Source organism: Rhipicephalus microplus, chromosome 3, assembly GCF_043290135.1.
Source record: "Rhipicephalus microplus isolate Deutch F79 chromosome 3, USDA_Rmic, whole genome shotgun sequence".
Taxonomy (NCBI): domain Eukaryota; kingdom Metazoa; phylum Arthropoda; class Arachnida; order Ixodida; family Ixodidae; genus Rhipicephalus; species Rhipicephalus microplus.
The window spans coordinates 9858443-9876382 of NC_134702.1; the positions used below are offsets into that span (position 1 = coordinate 9858443).

Consider the following 17940-nt stretch of genomic DNA (forward strand, 5'->3'; position numbering starts at 1 on the left):
AGTCTCCATTTGCGAAAGGGCGGACTTTTCAGACACAGTGAACAAACGCTTGTTCGCGTTCATCCGTGAGTACGTTTCGCGCGTTTCGTGCGTGAGCAACGCGGGGCACGTTTCGATCTACATGCCATTCTTCGCGTGACATTACAATTTGCAATTTGTTGCTATCGCATTCATTGCTTCGCGTTTTCCGCAAAGCAGTGACTTTTTTCGTGCTTTTTTTTCATCCACTGTCAAGCATGCTGCCTTTGGACGAGACCACCGATTGGGGAGCAGGGGGGGGGGGGGGGTTGGTTGACAATTTATAGAGGCCTCGTAAAACTCCAGACATCACTTTGCTAGCTGATAATGAGCTGCACAATGTGTTATTGTTATCGTTATTTATACCTTTACAGCAAAACAACTTTGTTACCACTCAACCCTCACTGCTGCCTTAAAAAAAAAAAGTTCATGAAAAAGTTCAGTGTACTAAGGGGCTGTAATTAAGTTCTTGGAAACATGTACGCACATTTTTATGCAAGCATTATGTACAACTGCCAAACTGAAAATTTACGGGTGGGTTCGCATTTCCGGCTGCACCAGTGTTTAGGGGACAACTACAAAACACCAATAAATAAATAAATAAATAAATAAATAAATAAATAAATAAATAAATAAATAAATAAATAAAACAAATACAACAAATAAATAAAAGAAGCTAATGATTATAATGGGGTTTAACATACAAAAACCAAGAAATCATTATGAGAGACGCAGTAGTGGAGGGCTACAAAAATTTTGACCACTTTAATGCGCAGGAACAGATATGCCTGCGAAAAATTGCAAGAAAATGCCGGCTTTTTTTTCTTGTAGAGTTCATTTAAAAAAATAGGAATGAAATTTTGTTTGAGGCTTAACTTAATTAGTACTAATTGGAAATAATTACTACCGTATCATATGTAAGTCACTGTACCTTCTTCATAACATGTCAAATCTGCAATAGCTACTTATTGTGCCACCTATAGTATGTTCTAGTAGCGTTATTGAGGTACCATATTCAATACATCAAATATGATACAATGGGCATTTCAGGGTTAAACCTAAGTACACGGGTTTCTAGCAATTACCTTTCCATCGAAAATGGGGCCGCCGCGGCCGAGATTTGATCCCGCGCACTGCGGGCCAGCAGTACAGCATATTAACCACTTGATCACTGTGGCGAGGCAACAAAAGAGGCTTAGAATACAGAATACAGTGACTGAAAAAATAATTTACTTTCCTCTTTCATAGTATACATTCAAAAGGCAAAACAATCTTAAATATACATAAAAACCATGAGGCTCAGCTGCCAAACGCGCCTTCAAACGGTGTTTAAAAAAGATGGTAGTGAGTGCAGCAGTGAACATAAAATTCAGGAATGGTTCGTTGAAGAGAACAGTACAACCTATAGATGTGTAGCAGCAGGACGGACTCTTTGATCTCCCTACGATGCCACAGGCCAGATGGTGGGCTTCACGCAATTTTCCTTAATAACCAGCTATACTGCCGCCTTTCCTGAAGTCCACGTTGGCAAGGACACCGCCATCTTCTGATCGTGTGATGCCCTGGAATGCTGACTCCTCCACCTCTGGCCTGACCTTGTGGCCAAACTCTTGCAGTTTGTCCAGAATAATCTGCCGCAAAATAACAAAGGATTAGACTTATAATGCCAGAACCACAAAGAGTGCGTGAAGTTCTTTATGGTGAATTAATAGGTGCATTTCGGACACATACTTTGTATACCCAAGTCAAAGACTGTTTTTTATTTAGCAGACCCAGCATTCTAGAACAATGGTCACGGTGTAGCCAGTAAGAGCAGAGGTGCAATAAGCTGGCGCAGACAATATGAATTCGTGTAAAAAAACAGGGCTCAGACAGACAGTGCCCGAGTTTCTTGCGCTGTTTCACAATACAGCAGAGGTGACAAACCTCATGTAAATATAAAAACTGCTGATGAATTAACTGTTTTAGGAGCGAAGCTCCTATAAAAACTGCTGATGAATTAACTGTTTTAGGAGCGAAGCTCCTTATGGCGTGGCTTGGGCGTCTCTCGTATGTAACCACCAGTGGCACATACCCGAAATAGGTATAACACTTGACCTCCAAGGTGGTGCCACTGAGAGATTTCTTCTGTGCGTTGTTTAACAATAAAAAATAGTGCTCAATGTACATGCCAATGGCTGCTAATGGGGAATGAGAGACATGAGCATTCGGCTTTTAGTCAACGCGCACGCTGCGATCCCCATTAGCAGCCATTGGCATGTACATTGAGCACTATCGGACAAGAAAGGGATGCTACATTGTACTCGCTGGGTGTAACCTCCTTAGCTTTAGAAAGTGTGCGTGTGCCACCTCTCGTTTAGTCCTTGAAATGTCCGCTGGATGGCGGTGCTTCTATATGGGGAATATATGATAAAAAGATGCGAGATGGTGGGACTTGGAGTGTTGAATAGATGAACGAACGGACACACAAACAGGTGCATGGATGGACGCATGAACGGACGCAGGGGCGGATGCACGAAAGAACGCAGGGACGGGCGCACAAACAGACGCATGGACAGTCACACAGACGGACGCATGGACGGACGAATGCTTCGCCCCACTCTCCATCATTCACTCCGTGGATATGCTGCCATTTTTTTTAATTGTACTAGTACTGGATGATTAATGGCAGTAGTGGCATTCAGTAATTTAATAATATCTGGTTTTACATGCCAAAATTACTGCATGATGAGGCATGCTGTAATAGAGGGCTCAGAAAATTTTGAACAGCTCGTGTTTTTTAATGTGCACCGAATCGCACAGCACAGGGGCTCCTAGCATTTCATCTACGTTGAAATGCGACCACCGCATCCGGGAAAGAGCCCATGTACGACTTTCGGGTCAGCAGCCGAGCACCGATGTGGTGGTGTATTGGCATTCAGTGATAGTTGTAGTTGGTCAAAACAAAAGTATACTAGCATGCTGCTGCAACAGCCTCCAATAACAGTTGGTACCAAGGTTTCCTCAAAACATGAAGAATACACATACATACCGGTGGGAAAGCCTTCTCATAGAAAATGTGGTTTGGATAGAGCTGGTGATGGATACGAAGGTCATCAATGGCCTGCTTGATTGTCTCTTCCAGGTAAAGTGTCCTGAACAAAACCTGCAGAATAAAATCACGAATTTTACCACAATTACATTAGGAACAAGCAATAAGGCAATGAATGATTGAATGATTGATTGATTGATTGATTGGTAGGTTGTTTGATTGATATGTGAGGTTTAAGGTCCTAAAACCACCATATGATTATGAGAGACACCGTAGTGGACGGCTCCAGAAATTTCGACCACATGGTGTTCTTTAACGTGCGCCCAAATCTGAGCACGCGGGTCCACAGCATTTTCGCCTTTATCGGAAATGCAGCCGCCGCAGCCGGAATTTGATCCCGCGATCTGCGGGTCAGCAGCATAGTACCTCTGCCACTAGACCTCCGTGGCAGGCAATAAGGCAATGCTTTTAATTAGCCAGAACATTCTTCCTAGCAGCTTGTGCACCTTTTTCACATATTTCTAAGCTCTTTGCATAGCTGTTCTCTGCCGTAATATATATTTTCTTTAAGGTTGCTGTACATAAATAAAAAGACGTAAACCATACAGTATGTGAAGCTGGAGCAAGTAACCGCAAGTATCGACTTACCAGAGCTGTGCCACTGGTGATACGAGAACCGCCAGCACCACCAATGACAGTGTGCACAGCACCAGAGGAATCTGTGACAACAGTGGGACACATTGACGACATTGGCCTTTTGCCTGGGGCAATGAGGTTGGCTGTGGACCACTCCAGGCCGAAACTGTTTGTAGCGTTCTCCACAGAAAAGTCATCCATGCCACTGTTGAGAACTATGCCCGTCGATGGTGAAACCAGCATTGCTCCAAAGCTAGAGGAAATATGTACGCTTAGACTGTGTTTCAGCAAGCTTTGAGTCCACAAAAAGAATGGACGAACAATTTTATTGACATAGCAATTATATGGACACCTGAGGCAATAGCAATTATACTGCGATAAAAATTATATGGACACTGGCGGCACACTTGTTGTCACTGTTGAGCTTTGTATTTGCAATGTTCATAGACTGCCGCGCCACCAAGCAGAATTCAACAGCATCCTCGAGGATAATGAGTAGGCAGACTCTCTCTTGTTCGGCTGTGCTAGCCTTAGTGCTAACGTGTTAGCAAGAAATGAACACAAACCAGTTTATATGTTTCATGCATTAGTGAATGTCCTGGATATCTGTGACACGATAAATCAGATTCTTTCCTGTGAGACGCGAAGTTTTCGTGCAAATACGTGGCAACTCATGCTTTCGATAATAGCACGCAGAGTACACATATCAGCTTCGCTTGATTTTGTGCAGCCACGTTGGATATTTTTATGTTGTCCGACCTTTGCAGTTGAAACTCGCCTTGTTTTACGTGCGCATAGCATTAGTCAGTGCTTTTGTAGTGCATGAATCCCGTAACATTCACTGTTCGCGGAAAGTAGCGAAGGCTCATGGTTTGACATAGAACCCATCGTGAGAGCGCAACAAAACATGACACACAAAAAGAGACAGACGAGGACTGGCACAATCCTCCCGCTTTGCTCTTCCAAACATTGGCCAACCCTGCGCGGCTTGTTCTTGACGTTCGTTGACAGATAGCAGCACACAGCAAGCGATTAGCTTCTTGCTGGGATTTAGAGCAAAATGTTCTCCGTGCCCAAATAAACATGGTGAGTGATGCCGTGTTGGTGTTGTGCGTGGTGAGTGACGAATTGTTGGTGTTATTGTAGTCGTTTGGCAGAGACAATTCCTCAAATTATTTTCATTAGTGATGTTTAAAGGAACTGTCCTGGCGTTGAGGAGTTTTCACTGGACGTAGAACGCACCGAGAGTGACAGCGACAATGAATGATGAGCTGCTAACTCACGATCAGAGAGTTGCATTTTGATTGTATTTATTGTATAATATCTTTCAACTAGGTCAAAATAAGAGCATAGTTTTTATTGTGCACTGCACGTAGCCCAATTACAGTGAATATTCTGGTGCACCGCATGCTGCCAACACGCTCGAGCTCGACCAGCGAAGCGAAATGGTTAGCGCAATTAAACGTGCAGTTATGACTAAAATGTGCTCCTCTTTGCTAATTTATCCTGCACTTCATAGTTACCGTCTGAATGACGTTATTCAAAAAATTTTCACAATTTAGATGTTGCATAAATCTTATGCATGTATTCTTTTCAATATGCTTGTTGGGGTCGCGCTGGTGGAACCTGCAACATAGGAGTGCAGTGAATTGCGCAGTGTTAGAGTAATCACGGTTGTGACAAGCACTACTTAATGGGAAGTTAAATGCTTGTGTTTCATTGAAGAAGTTACTCCATGGTGCTTACAACGAAAGTAATGATGACGACATAATATGTTTCCAAATCATTGCTACGTTAAACATTCAAACCCATGCAGCTGCGGCGGCCTGCTACTCGCTAGTGGCCTACTACAGCGGCAAATCTGCCAGCCAGGATCGGCACAAATTATCTCAGAGTGCTGTTCGGTTCGTACGTCAATTCTTGTTCCCGAGTTTTCTGTAACACACACAGGATTACGTAAGGCATGGTTGATGCACGATCAATCACCTGACACCACCACCCTTCGCACTGCGGCAAGAATTGAGTTAGCAAACATTTAGCAGTTTATATCACATGAAACAGTACTTTGGTCCGATATAGAGTCATTTGACGATCAAGAATCCATCCGGTGAAAGTGGTACGGGGTGTGCATCCTTGCGTCATACCTTTGCCTATGCGAGTTCACGGGTTTACCCTCCTCCCGCAGCATCTCCACTGGCACGGCGTGCTACCTATAGCCCACAGCCATTGTGAATAAAATCCAAATTGATAGTATTTTCCTGCACATTGTATTTTTACAAGCTACCAAAGCAAGAGTGAGCACCGCCAGCGGTCACGGCAGAGACAGTCATAAAACCTATCATTCCTCTGTCGCATCCATGCAGGGATGCTAAAAGTGTGAAGGTGGGGTGAACTGCGTCTCAACGGTGGTATTGTGTGCACTATCTCGTAAAGACTTGTAGCTTACTTCGAGTAAAAGCATTAGAAAGCAGGAAGGTAACAGTAATCGCAAGAGCGACAGTGTTCTTTTAGTCACGCCAGAGTTACGCCAGATCAGATATGAAAGAAATTCACTGCTCCGCATATAGGTAACATTTTCATTCTTTGCTATCGTATTCATTAAAAAAAAAAAACAATGTAATACTACTTTTGTTTGAAGGTGTGCTGGAAATATCGTGAATTAAATAACGAAATTGGTATACATATCTACACAGACCAGTATATTCCAGAACAATTCATAGTAAATTTATGACAACCTTGGTAATCAGTATCAATAAATTGGCTACATTCTTTCACAAAAGTCGTACTGGGAATTCACAGCATGACTAACCAAAACAACGAACGCTGTTTCTCTGTACATTGACTCCACTATGTCCAATGCATCAGTCTTGCTATATGATCAGTTTAATATCTCAACATTGGGATTACGGCGTTGTAAACCTAAAACTAAGCCTTCAACGGCCTCTCTGGAGCAGTGGAGTTGGATTTCGGTCGTGAACATTTTATCCACGAAGAAGTATTTAATTATGTTTTCTTTTAGTTTTGACTACAACTTATTTCTTTTATGATCCCGCTTTTGACGACCTAAAGAAAAGAGAAAATGTTTCTTTTTATACGGATTGACGTTTGGGCTATGAAGGGATAGCAGGCATACATGAGGTTCACTTGTACATCAACAGCGAAAGTTTGCAGGACACAACATGTTCGATAAAGCTGAATTTCCGCTTTGTCTGGGAATTTAATTTCGAAATAAATGTTCCATACTGCATCTGACATTTTAACCTATACTGTCACCAGCTTGATTACAAGCATTAAGCACTGATATAGCAGAAATTCATATTTGTTGTGGATCCAACTTCCAGTAAAATTTTGCTGTTGAGAGAACATGTTTTAAACACACGCGATAAAAGGTTCGAACAGCGAACTCACTATCTGTTCACTGTGCTGGTAGCCGAGACAGCATCACCATTTGTTGCCAGCACATTCACATGTGCCGTTCCTTTGTCCTCGTTCATATGGGTTGCTGGTTCGTAAAAGCTCGGCTCATGAGTCTCAATGTCCGAAATTTTGGACCTTAAAGAATTGGCATAGTCCCTCGACAACATCAGTGCCACAATCTAAAACAGGAGAAGGAATTCAAAGGCATTAAAAATGTATGAGCTCACGCATTTATGCTAATACTTGCAGCATATTAATAATAATGTATGTAATCAGTTCCATCTCCAGCAAATAACTTTAATATGTGATAAACCCCCAAGTTCTAGTAAAAAATAAAATGCTTGTACAGCAATGAAGTTTCCCTTTATGATATGCTGATAGCTACTTAAAAAGTAACTTAAGCAAAAATAACTTAAAAATTAAATCAATTTATTTGCACTTTTCATGTTTCGGTCTGTACAATCATACAATATTAGCTTGGGTATCACAAATAAAATTAAGAGATAATTGAAGCTCTAATGAATTGTAGATGAAATAAAAGCACATTAAAAGTACAGTACTCTCACGCTACTGATACTCAATATTAGTCCACTAAAAATTGATTAGCTACAATATGGCTGACCAATTTGGACTTCATAATGAATCTGGGTAACTGACAAAAATAAAGCCCAACTGCCACATGTGACTACATTCACTGTACATATATGTAAAGCAAAGTTTCAGACCAGGGCTGCTTGTCCAAAAGCACAGTGCATGCGAAATCATGAGGGAAACAGGATATCAAAACGAGGGAAAGCATAACTAAGTAGACCACTTGTTTTGTTCAATTGAACTGAAGTGATAGCGCTGAGTGGTAATATTGCAGTTACAGCTTATTTTTCTGCTCATTCACTTCTTTCATTTACAAATTCCATGTTTTAACTGCCGCATTTGCTCGAACAATTAGCACATTTTTTTTCACGACTTTGGAACTCTGAAAAGGGGGTGGGCAAATTACACTGAGATATCGCGAACAGATCCGAAATTATGTGCAGTATGTAGTCCTAACACAAGTGGTATATAAATTAAAGAAGGAAAAAATTGAGCATACAACCAACAAAGTGTATGTGTTTAATATATTTAGCATGTACTTTAACCAGCCAGATACGGCTATGCGTGGTCTAGTTGAAATCACTAGCCAAGAGGTCCGATTTGAAATCATTGTTGCAATCACTGTTATTAACCGCTGTTACCGAATCATTTATTTATATATATATATATATATGAAAACACAAGAAAAAAATTAATCCAGAAAAAAGACTCCGGCGTGCAAAATCGAACGTTGACCTTTTGCTTGCGAGTGCAAGGCGTTATCTACTGAGTCACAAAGGAGCACCTCCTTCAAGGTTGAAACTGCAAGCTATTTATATATACCATTTACCACTGGCAACGCCCATCTCGGGGGAACTATCTTGTTTTTAGCATTACCAGATATGTGACACAATGAGTGCTGGTCGTGAGATCGTCACGACGCGGCGACGCGCGCTCTCATTTTCTACGCATACTTTGCTCAGCGGAAAGGGGAGGTGGTTGGACGATTAGGAGTGTGCGCGCTTACCTCCTGTTGGGGTGGATTATATGCCTTGAGCTTTCACCGGAACTATTCTGCTGCAGTTATCAGACACACAAGGGTCACTGCACTTGCTGCACAGTCCCCGTTTGCGAAAAGGACGTGCTTTTCAGACGCAGCAAAGTAAGAAATTAGACACTTATTCGCGTGAGCAATGTGGGGCATGTTTTGATCTGCTTGCAATTCTTCATGTGACATTCCAATTTGTTACTATCACATTCATTGGTTCGCCTTTGCCTACCCTGCTCGGTGAGGGGTGCACCCGTTTGAAGTATCTCCTTCCTTCTCTGTGAAGCACCCAAAGGCTGCAAGTCTCTTTGTGCATGTGCCTTTGAACGGTTAATAAGTGCATTGACAACCAACACCAGTGAGCGGTTTCTGGGGGGGGGGGGGGGGCAATGTACGTGAGCAAAGATTTTTTTTAGTAAAGCTGGCTGAATGTTGGGCGGGGTACAAGTTGTGCGAGTAAATGCGGTAATTTTTCAAACAAGCAAAAGTATTTTAACCTGAGCTTTTCTGCTTTTATTGTGCATTGCATTCATAAAATTCAAGACAGTAACTGAGCTCCTCATTTTCTTTTTTTTGTTCACTGCATAAAAAAAAAGAAAAACACAAAAGAAAGCTTTACCAGCATGCATCCTACATCACCGGCAATAATTTTACGAATACCCTGTCTCAAGAAGATGGCGCTTAAAGGAGTGATAAATGCGTGCAGCTTACGTCTGTTATGTTGACGAAAGCTTCGTCTCCAAGGTAGGTTCTCTTCGCGTAAGCAAACTTCAAGGCCTCCACAATGCGATGGTACATAAGAGTAGCGTCGTCCACATTGCTTGTGGCGTTGCTCCCGCTGTACCCGTAACCGGACAGGATGCCCAGGGCGAGAGAAAGCACTGGTCCACTGCCCGGTGGGGGCACACTGTACATGACATGTTCACCAAGGAGTGTGTACTTAGTGGCTGGTTTCACATGTGCCTGGTAAGATTTCAAGTCGTCTTCTGTTATGAGGCCACCTGTAGGAGATTCCAAATAAGAGAAGTTTACTCATTCGTCACACACTGAAGACAAGAGCTCCTTCTATAGATCTCACATTATACCAGTCTCATTAGCTGAGCTCAGTTGGTTATGCAGATTTTATGGTTGTTACTCTAATCTCTGACCACCTTAATTACATTTCTAGAGAAGTGACAAATATTACAGGTAAATGTTTCAACATTATTTCACCTGCCTAACCCTGCCTCGTAATGCTCATTTCTTTGACTTTATCCATACACCTTTCACATCGTGAAATTTTCTGTAGTGAGAGCTACACTGGAAGTATTCTTATCGCTTCGCTGTGGCCGGCAATCACATCGCGAGCTGAGCCGTTGCCTAGCAACCACCGTGGCTGGCAGCGCCGCTCGCTGGGCCATCTGGCATAACGTGAAACGACAAAGCTAGTGACACCACATTGCAACAGAGGAGGAGCTGGCATTGCATTGTATATAGAGAAGGGGCGGCTCGATGGTATTTGTCGGCAAATACAAAAAGTGAGTCTGAGGTACTAAACAAAGCCAGACTTCGTCATCGGAATGAAACCAAGAGCAGGCAGCGAGCCAAGGAGACGAAGGAAGAATGAGTCACAAGGCGTAGTGGCAGGTACGCCTGGGTGGGCGTACCTGCCACTACGCCCACCCACGCATAGCAGAGTCAAGTTTCAGCCAATGTGTTTTATCACCTCAGGTTGTGCCTGTCATTTCCATAACTCTACGCACAGATCCTCCCTTCAACTTTGATGTTACTACAGAAGTTTACCTATTGTAGATTACTACATGCTATCAAATGAAGTTGAAAGAGACTTGTGTCAGTGTAGATTTCCAATATGACTGCATTCTGTGTGATTGATAGCATGCTTTAAACCACGAGCAATTATGCACGTAGAATGCTTTCGTACTTGCTGAGCCCCAACTTCCTGGGTCTTGAGGAAATCCCACAATAACATGCATACCTTTTGTAATGGTGGTCGTTCAAACTATGAAACCGTTATGATAATCACTTTTTCTGACACCCAATGGCAATTTGCGCATGCACAACAATATTACTGCAATATTGCATGTTTCTATAACGAAGCCTTATATAGAGGACGTGTGTGTTTGCAAAGCATGAAAGTTACTTTCAGAGCATTTTCACCATACTTCCAAGCAGACGTGCGGCTGTGTAGTAGAACACCTGCTTGCCATGCACATGGCTTGGGTTTAATCATCTATCGAACCAGCACATGTTTATTATTGTTTCATTTGCATCTTCCTGTATTTTTTTTCAGTCACAGACAAAAATATTTTCACTCACAATCAATGTCGCTGACACAGCAATTTCTTCGAAAAGAGCTCTTGGACGCGTCATGTTAATATTAGCGCTGAAGAGAGCACTGGCAGAAAACAGAGCACCACAAGAGAAGGTGCTGCACTTGCAAGTAGTGAATGCAGCCAAGTGCAATTATTACGGTACCGTAAACAAATAAATTGGCATAAAGGCAGGAAAAATCAAGATATATGTACTGTATACACAGACTGTTATATAACTGATGCGTAACTTGAGCATGCGCGCAAAATAAAGCTTAGTATGGCTGGTCGTAGTTAGCAGCATAATTTAAATGCCAACAGTGGGAAGTTGGCAATGAGACCAACAAGGTTTAATCCAGTAGTGGTGTGCGTGACATGCAAGATATTACTTGAAAAGAACAGTTATTTCCAGCTGTCATTTGCTGAACCAGTATCTAGTAATAAGAATGGCACTTCTTGGTGCATTCTTGCATGTTTTCCACTTGAAAAAGACAGGTAACTTGTCAGAATGGCACTTTTGCCAACAAAAACAGAAGCTTACTCAAAACAAAAGTAATAACTAACCCATTTGCTGCACATCTTGGACAAACTTCTTTCCAAGCTCCCCAGAATAGAACTCTTCAGCTCCTTTCTCAGCGATCAACTGGAGCGTGTCGGCAAACAATGGCCGCCTAAGAATCTCTCCTTCCTTGAACACATCGTTTGTATCATTGTTGAAGAATGACTCCCTTCGTAGAACACAAATGCAGTGTTTATGTAAAACAAAGTGCTTTATATTCTCACAGCAAGCAAATACAACACAAAGGAATATGTATGCTTTTTCAGAATCCAGTTTGCAAGCGGCATTTTTATTGAAGGTATGCTAAGCACAGCTCCTTCATGTCACCTAGTTGCGACATTTTTGGTTGCTCAGAGCAGCATGTACAGTGCCAAAAGGTGCTTATACATTATTAAGAAATAATGTTCAGCCAATTTATACCCTGGGCTTGTATAAAGGACATGAACCTAGTTTTAGCTGCCTAAGAACACCACAGCATGTAATAAGAGTAGGATGCTGATGTGAATATCTAAAACACCTCATCAGAAAAAAATAAAATACACAGAAACAGTTTTTTATACTTTATGGGCTCTCTTCAGAGCCTTAATGAAAGTCCATGCAGTACAGGTTACATCTTACAAACACCTTTACAAGATATATCTATTTCTGAATGCACTCTGCAACATTTCTCATAGAATGTATCTATAATAATTGCCAATTAATACTTTGTTTAACAGAGTAATTAGACATTAATATAAAGTATGCAATGGCTTAGGTATAGCTCATTACATAGAATAAGTGTGATTACTAATGAACCCATACATCTCACACAATCACCTTGGCTATTTCACATACATTCCTGTTAGTCATTTTTCTCTATGACATACAGTAGTCATCAGAAGAAAAAAAAGGCTTGACGATGTAAAAATTAAAACACACTTATTCTGCATGCATTGAAACCTAATCAGAGTGCCTATTAAAAGCAGCACGCACTCAAATAAGACGTGTAATATAAGTGCAGATTAATGAACAACTACTCAGGAAAGCACCTGTTAACAAGCATATATCAGAAATTATGTGCTTAAATCAAGCTAAAAACAGCATGCAGCAGAACATGTGTACCCATATTCATATACTAGGGCATTTTTAGTGAATATCACTCCAAAAGAGCAATGAATCTGTTACAACTATTACTGGCCAAGTAACAGCAGTGGTGGACCTAATTAATGAAGTTACAGCATGTAAAATTAAAAAAACCTCCGACAGCTTTCTCTGAATTAATGGACAAGTGTGTACAGTGTATGTAAACAGTTATTTAGTGCTTATCTTATTCTGAATGCATGGTAGGCATTTGTGAATGAGTACCAGTTTCGAGATATCTGCCCTGAAGTTTACTGCGGAATCGCAAATGTTTTAACAAGTACATTTGGGCATTTCCTATACACCGACGAATTAAATTAAATTATTGCACTTCTGTAAAAAGTGATTTTATATGCATAATTGGCTACCCACTGGTACCTTAAGCTGTTTCGAACTCAAATAGTTGCCAGAATGGGGTGTGCATCTAGTGCACAAGCACAGCATATTTGAAGCTTATTTTACTCACATGGCTCAAACAAACGTTTTGGAGCAAAAAGCATGTATTTGTTAAATGAATGGGTTTATTTTCAAGTGCTTTTATCATTGGCAGAGAAATATGGCAAGCTTTTAAATGGCAATTCGCTAAGCTGGGCCAATGCTAAGAGCCCTAAACTAGCACTAATTCCCAATTTGTCATATATATATATGTAATATTCTCCCCCAGTGGATGTAATTTTGCCTACTGATCCACTTCACTTCCTGCCACTTTCGAAAGAGCACCTACTGTTCCCGAATTAGGTTCATCTATTTGATATGTATGCCTGGGGAACCAATAAGCAGCACCTGTGCAAGCACAATACCAGCGAGCCATGGTACCCAAAACTTATGTAAAAAGGCATCTGAACAGGAGGCCTTGTGGTTTCAAGAATTGGCAAGACCAATGCCAGCACCAAAACAGAAGTGCACTTGCTTCCATTTTTTTGTGTACTATGTATGCCCAACATTTCTGGCCAGAAATTAAATGTGGATGCGTGTCAACACCAGACAGTTAAAAACATGAAACTTTTAAAGTATAGTATATCACCCCCTCTCTCTTTCTCTCTACCTCAAAATGTCCATGTTTAAAAAATTTCCGTGGAGAACCCGATATTTTATGCTATATGATGAACTGATTACCTTAAGATTCTTACTAGCGCAAAGAAACTTAGCTCCCAGCCAGCATACTTATTTGAGCCCAACGAACCAATTTATAATATTGTATTATTATTAAGGTTAGCTTGAATAACACTACTGATTGTTGTAATCTCAAAGATCAGAAATAAAGCAAGAAAATATTTCTATTTGTTCTAATAAAGATTAACACATAGACAATTAATTGCTTGAAAGCTGGCCAATTAAGGGGCAATAATAGAGTGCATAGCTTACTTCAGGGCAGGCTCCCCAATGATGCCATTCCGCTTCTCTTGAAGTTTCTTGGCCAGGTGCTTGCCAACTGGGAAACCATTCCTACAAAGCTCTATCGTAGGCTCAACCAGCTGAGACCAGGGCAGCTTGCCATATTTTTTATGAGCTGTGTTGTATGCTTTCAACTCTCCAGGAACAGCAACAGACAGGGGACCTGCACACGAAGAGAATGTGAAAAGTGACATGGTTTCAACTAAATGCATCTACCTATCGGGGGCACAAGGATTAATGAACAGGAGCGTAGGTTAAAGGATGACACTATTTAAAAAGCTTAAATAATTATTTATAAGTATAAAAAAACAGGGCAGTAAGTTCTGACCTATGCAGGATCAAGCAAGGTAATGAAGCAAATTAAGATACGACCATAAATATAACATCTATTATTTACACAGCACATATTGATAGGTACGAGTTATCCACAGTAATGTAAGTATGTTTACACAATGATGGAAAGCTATATGTTTCAGTAATAATTTGCACTGGTCATCTTGGCAAAACGTCTGAGCTTGATGTGCCACTCAGTAACTGCTTCACTAAATCACTCCATAGCAATACTATTCAACAGTACAATTCAATCAATAGAGAAGAAAACTTCCTCTCATAATTAGTGGATGAAGAAGATTGATATTCTGCATGTATAATTATATTGCCACGTGTGTTTAGAAAAGATGCAGACCTAACCTAATCACTTTCTTTATCCGCTTTTTGTGTGTGTGGCACTTCATCTGCTTTTTGTGTGTGTTGGAGTGTATCCGCAAGCCATCTTGATGCCCGGATGTGCTGCAAGATACCGGATTGATAGGGGATTCGGTTAGTCACCGTTCAGGCACACTGGCTAGCTCTTTTTCTTTTCGCTGTCACCGAGCAGTGTTTCTTCAGTTTGCTTTCGGGCGCAAGTCAGCCCCAATAAAGTACCCCAAGTTTTATTGCCACCGGTACCTGCCTTTCTGCTCGTCTGTGCACTGGCCAGCTCAACGTCGCCTACATGACAATATGGTCAATGGCAGTGTGATGAAAGCTTTTCTATGGCCTATCAGTACACTGCGCATTTGTGTGACATGGGAAAAATACTGCCCACGGTGCAATAGCACATGCTGTCTTGCTATGTATGCTGAAGTTTATTACTACATGTGGCTGAAATCTATGCATTACTACTTTTCAGTAATGACAGCACTTCATATGGTATCCTCAGTTCTATGCTATACTTAAACAATACATATAATAAGATACACTACAGAGCTTAAAGCGCTGCAGAAAGCACATTTGTTGGTAAGAGCTACAACTCGTGTCAAAAGTATTAAAAGTGAAATGGCCTACGGTAAAATAAAGAGGCAAAGCAAGTTGACCCATAATGGGAACAGTGCAAAAATTTGGTGGAAGAAGGATTCAACAGTAAGTCATTCACCTGAGCAACCAATTTGCCGTGTGCTTCAGTCTGTTTGATGCACTTAAACAATTTTAATGGTACCAAGAACATATGCTTTCTCCAGCAGAAAAAAAAATCCCTTATTACTGCATGAGGAGTTCCTCTGAGGTGTTAGTGGGGTGCAGAAAAATTGGGGCGGCTAAGCACTACTGGTGTGAAGCAGAGCTGGTGGCATTCTTCACATTTGGTTCCTTATCACTCTTACTTCAGTTTCCTACCCCCTTGCTATAACTATACAATGCAAGGCTACGCTACACTTCCCGTTTCCATCTGTATCCTCCCTATTTCTTTTTCTTTCATTCTCTCGCCATGTTGCATCGTTCCTCTCTTTCCCATTCTCCTCTCTCTTTCACGCATCCAAGCCTCAATTTGACTGCTCTTTCCTGCATTGTCAATAAAACCAGCATTGCATACACAAATGCGTATCACCACCGCTGAAGAGAATATACCCAACCTGCACTAAACTTACAAGCCACGTTGCTTTTACAAGTGCTAAATCCAAATATATGGTAGAAGAAAAGCAAAAGCAACTTCATAAGCAACAGCTACCCAATTTATTACCACATTTAAAATATGACAGAGCAAGCTAAAATAAATAAAGGTGCATTTCCTTGCCTGATGAAAGGAGTGAACCGTTCCCAATAAACATTTCTGCCGTTGCAGCCATTGGGGCTGCCTCTCTGCCGTCAATGACTTCTGCTGTTCCAGTAGCACTGCAGGACCAGAGAAAATACTTTAGTGATCCTCATGAAGTGCAATGAATCTATAATTAAAAATACCGACCAGCAATGCAAAATGAATCTACCCAGATCAACTAATGTAGCAAACAAGCATGACATCTGTGGCACACAGTTTTCGATATATACACAACGGGCCACGTGTTGCCTATTAAGACAGCAATGGCACAAAAATTGCTTTGAAGGGCAAGAAGTTCAATGTGTAATAAGCTGGCAGAGAACACGTGCTGCCCCATTTCATTTACCAAGCCTAGCTGATCAATATGAAGACGACAGTGGTTCTTACCGACATCGCCATGATATTCCAGTATAGGTGTATGTATAAAACTCCTAAAACATAGCCCAGAAAAGGCATACATCATCCATCATACCAACGAAGAGCCATTTATGTACATATACAGTTGGTGTAGAACACTGTAGCTGGTGCTAAGCAAATTTCTGAGGGGCTTCAGCGTGGTAGGGGCTCATTAGTCACTATCCCCCAGCGAGACGGCGCGAGAGGCCAGAGGTCAAAGGGCGTTGCCCCACGCACCTCTCGTCAGAATGGAACTATGTGCCTCCACCTCCATACTTTGACCTCGAAAGCGAGGTCGCCTGTGTTGTGAGGGAGGGGGGGGAATCCAACAGACACTTCATAGCTTTGCATGCATTGCGCATTCATTGCAAAGTTTGCGTTGAAGCCATATAGACCGCACAAAGACAACTCTTCTTGCTTAGCAATCATGTCAGCTAAAGGAATGAACTTCTAGGCTTTCTTCGTAAGGCATTTCCGATTTATAGCTATCGCACTTGCTGCTTAATTTACCCTTGCAGCAAAGCTGACTTTTTCAGCCCCATCTCATTATTTGCCAATTTCACTATATTTCGGTAGCATAAAAAGCATGTTATATAAACCTGTTCCATTCTGCCCCTTGGTTAAAAAGAATAGCGAAATTATTGCTTGACTTCATTTTAAACAGTAAATGATGTGCCATGGACTTGAAACAGACGTAAAAATTCTCCTGTGCATTACAGCAACCTAATGAATATGAATGGAAATTTTTAGAGAAGTACGTTAATAGGTGAATTAGCAGTCCAGCTACCCCCCCCCCCTGAAGGCCACTGTGTTCGAGTGTCATTTTGTGCCGTGTCTCCCATGGCAGAACAAAAAATGGGGGGGGGGGGGGACACAGGCCTGGTGTGCCACTCCTTGACTATACTTCTGCTACGAAGTGCAGGCAAAGTTATGATAGTGTAAAAGATGAAAAAAAAATACAATATTTTAAGGATCAGTAGTCAAGGATACTTACTTTGTATACACTGTTATGAATACACCCCCACCAAGGCCCATGCTTTGAGGGTTCACAGCGCCATTGCAAAACAATAGGGCGACCGCTGCATCAACAGCCGATCCCCCTTTTAATAAAATATCACTGCAAAAATAAAAACAGGACAACGATCACCAACAGTTGATACGGTGTACTACAAAATATTTATGCATATGAAAGCAAATAAACACATTTAATAGTAGAACTATTGTTTCCATGAAATGACTCTGGTCATTCATGTGCAAGCACCATGAGAGGGTTATGATGCTGGGGTATGATTGAGAACACCCCTTGCAAAAGAAAGAAAGATCGCACCACTATAAAGATGCAGCTGCTGAACAATCTGCACAGTGTGAGCC

General features: G+C 41.4%; 1 protein-coding gene across 2 annotated transcripts in view; it reads right to left on the bottom strand.

The window, feature by feature from the left end:
- Positions 1 to 1226: 1226 nt before the first annotated feature.
- The window catches only part of LOC119182810 (scoloptoxin SSD14), a 64397-nt gene continuing 47683 nt past the window's right edge, over positions 1227 to 17940 (bottom strand). For both annotated transcript variants that reach the window (XM_037433477.2, XM_037433476.2), the window contains exons 3-11: positions 17564 to 17686; positions 16153 to 16250; positions 14073 to 14265; positions 11594 to 11757; positions 9432 to 9721; positions 7094 to 7281; positions 3698 to 3938; positions 3050 to 3163; positions 1227 to 1649 (exon numbers count right to left, since the gene is read on the bottom strand). In XM_037433477.2, the coding sequence (XP_037289374.2) occupies positions 1503 to 1649; positions 3050 to 3163; positions 3698 to 3938; positions 7094 to 7281; positions 9432 to 9721; positions 11594 to 11757; positions 14073 to 14265; positions 16153 to 16250; positions 17564 to 17686 (1558 nt within the window). In that variant the 3' untranslated portion in view covers positions 1227 to 1502. The remainder of the gene's footprint in view (positions 1650 to 3049; positions 3164 to 3697; positions 3939 to 7093; positions 7282 to 9431; positions 9722 to 11593; positions 11758 to 14072; positions 14266 to 16152; positions 16251 to 17563; positions 17687 to 17940) is intronic.